Source organism: Diadema antillarum, unplaced genomic scaffold (genome assembly GCF_040938485.1).
Source record: "Diadema antillarum isolate AM-2024a unplaced genomic scaffold, OU_Dant_1.0 seq00000268_RagTag, whole genome shotgun sequence".
In the NCBI taxonomy this organism is placed as follows: Eukaryota; Metazoa; Echinodermata; class Echinoidea; order Diadematoida; family Diadematidae; genus Diadema; species Diadema antillarum.
Window position 1 is genome coordinate 316,270 of NW_027271304.1, and position 9,412 is coordinate 325,681.

Consider the following 9,412-nt stretch of genomic DNA (forward strand, 5'->3'; position numbering starts at 1 on the left):
ATTTATCTTTATAGCGCTCGAATGCTTACATTGACTTAGATAATCTACATGGGTGACTTCCTTTCTCTTAGTGGTGTTACCGCTAGCTATTTTTGTTATACGTTTAATCCTTACGCCATATATCCAATTGATTTATTCATGACCCTTGTTCCCTCGAGCCTGACGAACGCTTTTAAATAAACCAAGCATCTTTAAAGATATTCCTACCGTATTGATAACCATCCTATATTATTCCGATTGATTGTGTGTCATAAATAATGGAAGTTTTTGCATGCGATTGCTGATTAACTGCAGGACTGTGTAGAACTTTTGTCGAAGCAACTGGGGATGTTGCTTTTTGTCATGTCACTTCAAAGGACTTTAAAAATGCTATGTTTCTTAAATACATTGCACTGTGATATTTATACCTGTACGCTACGCTATCGCTCTTTATGCGTAACGCTATCGCTATTTATACGTTACGCTCTGGCAAGAATGATTACAAGACCATCCTTTTCTGTAGATGGGTGTCAATGTGCTCTCTTCTCTCTCCTCCTACCCCACCCCCTTCAAACATGAGTAATAACAACGCCATTCAGCGAGTGATATGCAATAAATGCACTTAGTGTATTTCAACTCCATTTACAGAGCAATGATGTGTGTTATCATGTCGTTAGCTCTATCAGTATAGTGGTATTAGACATCCTGTCCCTCGGATTAATAGGACATAAAATGGAAGTCCTGCTTGTGAGGGAGTCATAACTCCCGCATGTCAAAGGTCCATTTACCTTTGGGAGTAGTGATTTCAAACATTTTCAAGATGTCACATTTGATGCTTATGTGTAGGTCTGTTGTATCACAAAACATCCTACCATATAAAATTTTTGCAATGAAGTCTAAAATATGAGGAGATATCAGTGTTTTCCTCAATAAACCGTAACCGTAGACGGTTTAATCCGGAAACATTTTTATTATAACTATTGTTCTCATTTTCTATATTTAACAACACTTAATATCGATTACATGGATTCAAATTTTACAGTGGTTGCTTCTAGCCCTAACTTGCATTTTAGGACTATTTTGAAGCACGCATACTGGGTTTTTGTTTTATCTGCAAATGGTAAATAATGCCTTTAAATGTCCCACTTCAATCATTCATCGCAAAGAGAAGGGTGCATAATCCGATGAAGTGGTCCCGCCTTTACATCCAACTTAACTGGAGCCCACAGAAGCAGTTGAATATTATTCAATAAGATGTAATGTAATGTAATATAATATAATATAATATAATATAATATAATATAATATAATATAATATGATATTATAATATAACATAATATAATATAATATAATATGATACAATATAATATAATAGAATATGATATAATATAATATAATATAATATAACGTAATATAATATAATATAATGTAACATAATATAATATGATATAATATAATAGTGTATCTAGCTATATTGTCAGAAGGAAAATGAAAACAAAGAAACGAACCAGATGGTTACACTGATATCATATATGTGTACATTGTAATATTGCACATAACAAAAACATATGTTTATGTGACTGCATAATGAGCATCAGTTCTTTGTGTTTTAATACGCTCGTGATATCATCAAAAGATTACAATATCACACCACACTGAACGGTTCTGTGTACAGAAAAATGGTTCTTATCATTTCCTTCAATTTTCACAAGATTAATTCAGATTCGTCCTTCCTCAATGTTTGACCGGTACCCCGTTCACTCAAGGTACTCAATTGTGACGTCACACAAGTTGAAAGCAAGTGAAATATCGAGTGTGATAAGGGACTACAATGTATTGTGTATGTTTTGTTTTTCCATCTTCATGCAGTTCGGCAAACAAGCAAAGGGCCAAGTAAGAGTGTTTCTGAATAGCAACAGAGAAGGAGGTGCTTTTCAAATCAACGAAAGGTGAATATACACTTCAGAGATTGTATCTGACAAAGCAATGTATAGTGGTCAGACATCATGATTATCTTTTATTCCCACTGTTACTGAAGGCGTAATGAAACATTCATGCTTTAATACGTTAGCTTGAATTACAGTAAATATGATCATTTTCATGGCGATGCTACCAGGACATTAACTGCTATCTATTGACATTGCTTTCTTAAGGTCTTCTTTTGTGTTCGTATTTTGCTGATATTTCATATCCATGCGTCTTTTGCTAAAGTAGTGTTTTTTTCATTAATGGAAATCAAATCTGCCTCTATGATATAAAGAAATTAACGTACATCTCAAAATCGTACATAATTTTTTGTATGAAAATGCTATGATTTTAGTTATGGATGTGTATGTGATTGATTGAGTGTGACTGAACATAGGATAGGAAATTCGAATAGGCAATGTATCTCAGCTTTAATATTTTCTGAATACCTTCCACATTTTGTGCCTTCATGGTCTGGAATCGGTTTGCTTACAGCTACTTTGCACAATACGAGCTGGTCAACATGCCCGCTGCAGAGGTCGATGCAGTGAACATATATCTTGTCACTGACTTGGAAAAACAGTTCGGGTAAGTAAATCGAGAATTATTATAATCTTCAATATGTTGATAGACTCCCCCCCCCCCCCTCTCTCTCTCTCTCTCTCTCTCTGTCACTCTCTCACACAGACATAATATACGTTAATATACTATGATATATATATTTATATATATATATATATATATATGTGACCCGCTACAACAAAAAGGTCCTAAAGTCGCGCACGGTCGAAGCCGTGAAAATCGAGTTTGAAGTCAGAGCATCAAAATTGGTCAAAACTTATGGTTTTCTAATTTTGACATATTATTGGAGTCTGACATGTCTTCTATCATCTGTCGAAATTTCGAAGCAAAATGATGAAGGGAAAGACCAAAAAATAGCGTTTTTCTGGGCCATGTTTTTTGGCGTTTCAACGAAACAGAAACCGGTTCGAAAATTTGGATTGAGCGCCACAGATAGGCTCCGCCCCTAACAACGACCAGGGTGATCTCATTGGTCAGTTTGCTGCTTGCCGCTAACCGAAGCGTGAAGCTCGCACACTGCCCAGTCGACTTGTGTTCTGTGGTGTGTGTCGGGTGCGCTATGCCCATCAAGCTATCTAGGGAGCACACGTGCGTTCGTTGTTTGTTGATTTTCTATTATACTTGAATTGCACAGAAAAACAATGCATGCGTAAGCGTGCCGCATCGATTACAGATTGATATCCAAGTACAATACAGCTTACTTATACTGGACAGCAGACACGTACCGTGATTATTATAATAGCGATATTCAAAGAGAGCTTTATCGGTAATCCACGATATCGGGCTTTAGAGTGCACACTCACAGCTAAATTCATTCTTTTTATAGTGTTTGTATTTGTGTGTGTGTTTTTTTAATCTTCGTTTAACGGATTGGTGAATTGCGTGTGATGAATCGAGGGGGGAATCGCGAGCGGCATGTTATTGCTGCTTTGGAGCATCTGTCCGAGTCCAATCTACGGGGAAGCGCTGGCGAGGACGCGTGGCGAGATGTCATCACGGACTACTTTTGCAGTGCCGCTCGCGCTGATGAATCGGAGGAAGAGGAGGAGGAGGAGGAGGAGGAGGACGAAGATCCAGCAGAAGACATGACTCTCGGTGAGGAAGGAGGGTATAGTGATGTAGACATGGAAAGCCTACCAGAAGTAGAGGAAACCACGGCCCCCAAACCCCCTGCAGACTTGCAGAATGCGAATGATCAGTTGCCACCCGATTTTGAAGACACAACATGTACTTGTACGTGCAAGTGTGGTAGGAAATGCATGACATTGTTTGACTCTGAGGACGTAATTGCATTTCGGCTAAGTGTCATGGAACTTAGTAGAGACCAAAAAGACCTCGTGGTGCTGATACAAATCAGTGCACACGGCGACAATTCGAAGAACACACAATGCTCCCGTCGGGCAAATCAAAAGGAAAGGGAAAGGGCAAGAATGAAGTACTTCTTTAGAGGAAAAGGGATATGCCGAGAAATGTTCCTGTACCTGCACTGGTAAGTATCAATCTTGTAAATGCACTTGAGTCTTGACTCGAATAAACCTAATCGTGAGCTTGACGTTGATTAAATGCTTCTGCTATAGTCAGCGGATCTCATGACCATGTCTCGATATTAATTGACATCTAGGCCCAAATTATGGAATATTGTACAAATCTAAATTTGTCTCAGAGTTGGGCTGTTTAGAAAATAATGTAGACGTTATTGGGTATTGTACATTTATAGCAGCAGTGTAGCACATTCTACACTGAAATCTCTATAGTCTATTGCCTGCTTTACAATAATTCCTACAAATAATTTTATAACAATACGAATTAAATGAGAAAATACATATGTGATAGTAATACAAAACAACTGACTACTGTACAACAACAATAAAGAAATTACGATGAATGACCAAAATATTGATTACTTCTTCTGTTTTGTTTTGAAAGTCTCTTGTGTTGGTGAAAGGTGAACAGAGTTGGGTAAGGTGTTCCATAGGACTTACACAATTAAAATATCTCTACCTATACTCCTGAATGTATCACTATCATATCTTGAAGGAAAGCATTAATCCTTTCATCTCACTGATGTGGTCTGTACAAACCTTGTTCTTTTAGGCTTCTTTTGCTTGTCCATGGCAGACCAAGAACAGACTGAGTCTGGCCCATACAGTACTGCTAGCCCGGGTACTGTTGTGTAGACCCACTCCTTTTATTTTTAGTACACTTTTAGTTTAGCTTTGAATACTGTAGGTGCCAATTAGTTATGTTATTGACCAATACATAAGTATCCAACTTACAGTATTTCTTATTTTGTTTTCTTCTTTCATCTCCTTTAAAGCATATCACACAATAAGCTGATTGCCTTGAAGAAGTGGTTTCGTGATCATGGATTGACACCGGTGCAGAGAAAGTCTGGTGGGAGGGCACCAAGGACTAACCTCCTATCCCCGACCGACATCAGAGATGCAGTCACCTTCATCACCAACTATGCAGAGGATCATGCTGTCTTCCTGCCCGGAAGGATTCCAGGCTTCAAACGGTCAGACCTGCGTCTTCTGCCAGCTTCTGCCACTAAAGCCTCGGTTCATCGCTTGTACGAGCAAGCAATGAAGGATAAAGGTGTGTTTTTAATTTTTGTAGCATGCATGCCTGTTTTTACATTCCTCAAATACATAGCAACATATGAAGAGTTTGTTTACAAAAACCAGTAAGTTCATATTTGCCAAATGGAGATATTTGCGATTAAAGGTCAAGAAAAATAAAGAGAATAATATGAAAATGTTTGCTTCTTTTGACCATAACTTCAAAAACATACCTTTATTATGTAGTGACCAACATATCATTTTAAATGTATTATTTTGTACTTTATGACAGAGATCGTATTTCAAAATCTTCAAAAATGGACTTATCAGTTTTTGCAAACAAACCCTTCATACAATTTGTATATAAGCAAACAATCTTAAGAAGTAATTGTTCTATTATGTATAAGAGTCAATAGAATTTTTAATGTTACAATACAAGATACATACTGTTGTATGTGCTTATCATGTACATGTGCATTATATTTCCCTCATTCCCACTGCTTTAGGTTTCATTATCACTATGGAATTTGACTTTTGGCTGGTACTGTACACTGATACAAATCTTAATTTACATTGTATACATATGTGTTAATTTGTTCTTACAAAATTTTGTATAGTTTTCAAAAGAATAGCAAAATTTGTCTTTTTGCTTTTGTATTTACAGGTGCCAGGTCGATGGCTCTCAGCACATTCCGAGCAGTGTGGGTGAAGTACCAGCCACGGATAATGACCTGCAAACCCATGACTGATCTGTGTTGGCGCTGTCAGAAGAATACAACTCGGCTGTTCCAACTGGCGAACCAGACAGAGTCGGAGAAGAAGGAGCAGCTGGCATCGCACCAAAAGCATCTAGACTGCGTCATCGCCGAGCGTGAGAACTACCGCCAACAGACAGCTGCAAGTCGCGTCAGCATCACAAGGGATCCAGCTGAGCTTGGACCTCATCCACCATGTTCTCGGGAGGGAGATATGCACTACAGCTTCGACTTCGCTCAGCAAGTCCACTTCCCCTCCAATCCCTTGCAGCCTGGTCCACTGTACTTCCTTACCCCAAGGAAGTGTGGGATATTCGGCATCAATTGTGAAGGCATCCCAAAACAGGTAATTTTTTATATTAGACAGCAATTCTAGTTATAAATCTTTTGGGAGGATGTGAATACTCATATCCTACATTTTTAAATCTTAGATACCAAAATGCAGCTACTGATTTTAAGCCTCATTGCTCATTGTATCAATTTGCTAAAGAAAACATTTTTGACAGAGTTTTCCTGGCTGATGCATAAGGGCAATTCCGCGGTTAGTAACGTTACATTTAAAGAAATTTAGATATTTATTTTTACTGCTAAATCACCATTTATTCATTTCAACTCAAAATCATGTTAAAACATGTTCATCCTCCCCAGGTCTATGATATAGAAAAGAATGAGTACAATTCAATAAATATTAGAATTGCTATGGCAACTAAAAGGGCTGGTTAGTAACGTTACGAAAAAAGGACATGACAAAAAAGTCAATGTCTTGTAACAAAAAGTGTGCAAAATTTCAAGTTACTTCAAACAAAGTGTTGCAGTAATTTCAATTATTGCATCATGACAAATGTTCACGCAAATATTTTTAGCAGTTTGACCGATAATTCATTAGCTAGACCCCCAAATGCATGGTTAGTAACGTTACGGTTAGTAATGTTACATTTGTCCGGAGTAATTCCGCAGGTCATTTCACCCTTCTGTAATTGACAAAATGTCACATGACTTCTGGAGTATTTAAATGTATTCATCTTTTACCTTTTAGCAAAAATTTGAGGAAAAAATTTCAAAGCAACCCACTGTAATTTGCATTTAAGTGAATTTCAGCATCCCCAGTCCCACATGTGCATTTTAAATGATGGTTTTAGATCTCGCAAAATCAATAAATACGAAAAATAAAATCTACTGAAATTGAAAGACCTTAGTGATTGGTGAACATCCATGGCATTAGTTGATACCTAAATTAAAGAGTAAGATAAAGAGGCACATTTCTTTTATCCATGTCATGTCCACCTAACTGCGGAATTGCCCATAACAGAAATTTTACTTTATTGAGTGAACAAAATTTGAACAGAGGTACAAGTGTATTACAACTTTTGTACGTCTACAATGATTGAGGACTAATTTTGTTGGGAAACAAAAGGCTGTTGAAATGTGAACATAAAGTTTGATTCAAGCTAGCATGTACAGCATACATAAAGTAAGCACAGTGTAGAAGAGAATTTCTATTTGAATGTCAATTTTTTTATTCCAAAAGATTTTACAAATTTTTAAGTGTCTTAACCTTTTTTCTTTCTTTGCTTTTGTCTTTTCTCTCTTTTCAGGTCAACTTCCTAGTCGACGAGGGCATGGCCCACTCAAAGGGATCGATTGCCGTCATATCATATCTCCACTACTTCTTTCGCTGCTTTGGTCTGGGAGAGAAGGTCGCCCACCTTCACTGCGATAACTGTGCTGGCCAGAACAAGAATAAGTTTGTGCTGTGGTACCTGGCCTGGCGCTGCATCCATAAGCTGCACATGGAGATCGACCTAAACTTCATGGTAGCCGGTCACACCAAGTTTGCCCCAGACTATGGCTTCGGTCTCCTGAAGAAGAGGTACAGGGCATCAGAAGTATCAACCCTCCAAGACATCGTAGACGTGGTGAGGAGCAGCTCCCCTTCAGGGCTGAATGTCCCAGTCCTTGTAGGGGATGAGTCGGGAAGGCAGAATGTCCCTACATACCCATGGCAGGAGTTCTTGTCAGCCCACTTCAAGCCCATCGCAGATGTCAAGAAGTATCACCACTTCAGGTAATTTACTATTATTACCCTAGTGCACATATTCATATTCAGGTTTAGGACATTTTTTGTAAGAGTGTTATTGAAAATATGTGATAGTGAACGTCAAAAAAAAAGAAAGAAAAAATACATGTTGATTAATTATTGAGAAGAGAGAATAGGACATGTACAAATTTGTCCTAAAATCGATGATCCTCACATGCTTCCTTAGAAGAGTGCTTGTCATGCTTATGATATACATGTCTATGTATACACTGGTAGATTTGTGACTTCTCTTTGTCTGACTTTGTTTTTGTGTTATAAAAAACTGCAATTAAATGAGGGCTTGACAGTTTGGTCAGGTTGCACTACATGTTTGCATCTGAAGCTCATCATTCGTGATGGTCTTTCTCTTATTTTAGTAAATGTAGTTATTTGCAAAAGTTGTTACTCAGTAATCTTGCTTCCTGCACTTTCCTAAAGTCTTTATAGTTAAAGAGATGAATGACCGGCAAGTGGAAATACACATGTACCCATCAAGTCAAGGTTATCTATGTTCATTTTGTGTCATTTTTATATAAAAATTATATCTATGTGCAGATTCACATCTGAAGAGCCAGGAGTGGTGTACTGTCGTGAGTTTGCTGACGATGAAGAGGTGCGACACCAACTTCTGAAGCCTGGCGCAAGACCACCACGAATGCTTCCTCCCAGTCTGCCGGTCCCCGGGCTTCCACAAGAGCGCCAGATGTACCTCTACACCAAGATCCGTCCATTCTGCCGTCCGGAGTCCAGAGACATCACCTGCCCTCCACCTCCTGGAATTGACGTTGGAGAGGAAATGGAAGCAGGACTCCGATAGCTGTACCTTCCTGTCCTACAGTGTACAAGTAGTTGACACTTCAAGAACATTTCCATGGCCTCATGCAGATGTACAGTATACTAATTACTTCTAGGTCTTCCAACCCAAAACTCTTGTTATTTTCTGTTCCACTCAACTAAGTTTGTGGAACGCTGAATATCGCTCAATATGCTCAGGGCGACTATGCAAGATCCTTTTTAGAGTGTTGATTGCTTGATGTTGATTAGTTCTTATGCTTTTCCCAGAAATTGCATTACAACTCTACTATGTTTTGCTTGTGCTACATAGTCTGTCAAGTATTGGTTGATTGTACATCTTCAGTTAATCTGTGCTACAGGTGTATTTCTATTTTTCAAGACTGTAATATGCTAAACACGTACATGTACACATGTATGTACTACCAGATTATGTACAGGAATGATTAGAAATTGCAATGGAGTTTAATGCATCCCATTGGGTGAATTATAGCAATTGTGTACAGTATCTTTTAGTACACTTGTATTTACTCCTGCAATGTACAATGTACATGTTGTTGCATGTTCAACACAACATGTTGATTCTTGTTTCGTGAGCGAGGTTGAATTTTCAGTTATCAGCATGGGGATCCAAAGTTTGAAAGTGACCATCGGGAGGAGTTTAAAAATACTGAATTAGTTCTATTTCTTAATAGCATGA

The 9,412-nt window shown here is 38.1% G+C and overlaps 2 protein-coding genes across 2 annotated transcripts in view; both read left to right on the forward strand.

The window, feature by feature from the left end:
* Positions 1-2,537, forward strand: part of LOC139729891 (ADP-ribosyl cyclase/cyclic ADP-ribose hydrolase 2-like) — a 35,072-nt gene extending 32,535 nt beyond the window's left edge. Inside the window, exons 5-6 of the mRNA XM_071640813.1 lie at positions 1,850-1,929; positions 2,441-2,537. Coding sequence (XP_071496914.1) covers positions 1,850-1,929; positions 2,441-2,537 — 177 coding nt within the window. The remainder of the gene's footprint in view (positions 1-1,849; positions 1,930-2,440) is intronic.
* An 877-nt stretch (positions 2,538-3,414) lies between these two features.
* LOC139729892 (uncharacterized) lies at positions 3,415-8,737 on the forward strand. The gene is made up of 5 exons (XM_071640814.1): positions 3,415-4,016; positions 4,845-5,125; positions 5,753-6,189; positions 7,439-7,908; positions 8,476-8,737. The coding sequence occupies exons 1-5, from the start codon at positions 3,415-3,417 to the stop codon at positions 8,735-8,737; spliced, it is 2,052 nt and encodes a 683-aa protein (XP_071496915.1).
* Positions 8,738-9,412: the final 675 nt, after the last annotated feature.

Excerpts from the sequence above, each read along its gene's own strand:
- LOC139729892 (XM_071640814.1), top strand. The coding sequence starts at position 3,415 with ATGAATCGAGGGGGGAATCGCGAGCGGCATGTTATTGCTGCTTTGGAG. Across the intron at positions 6,190-7,438 it reads GTGAAGGCATCCCAAAACAG|GTCAACTTCCTAGTCGACGA; the intron begins GTAATTTTTTAT and ends CTCTCTTTTCAG. Across the intron at positions 7,909-8,475 it reads AAGAAGTATCACCACTTCAG|ATTCACATCTGAAGAGCCAG; the intron begins GTAATTTACTAT and ends ATCTATGTGCAG.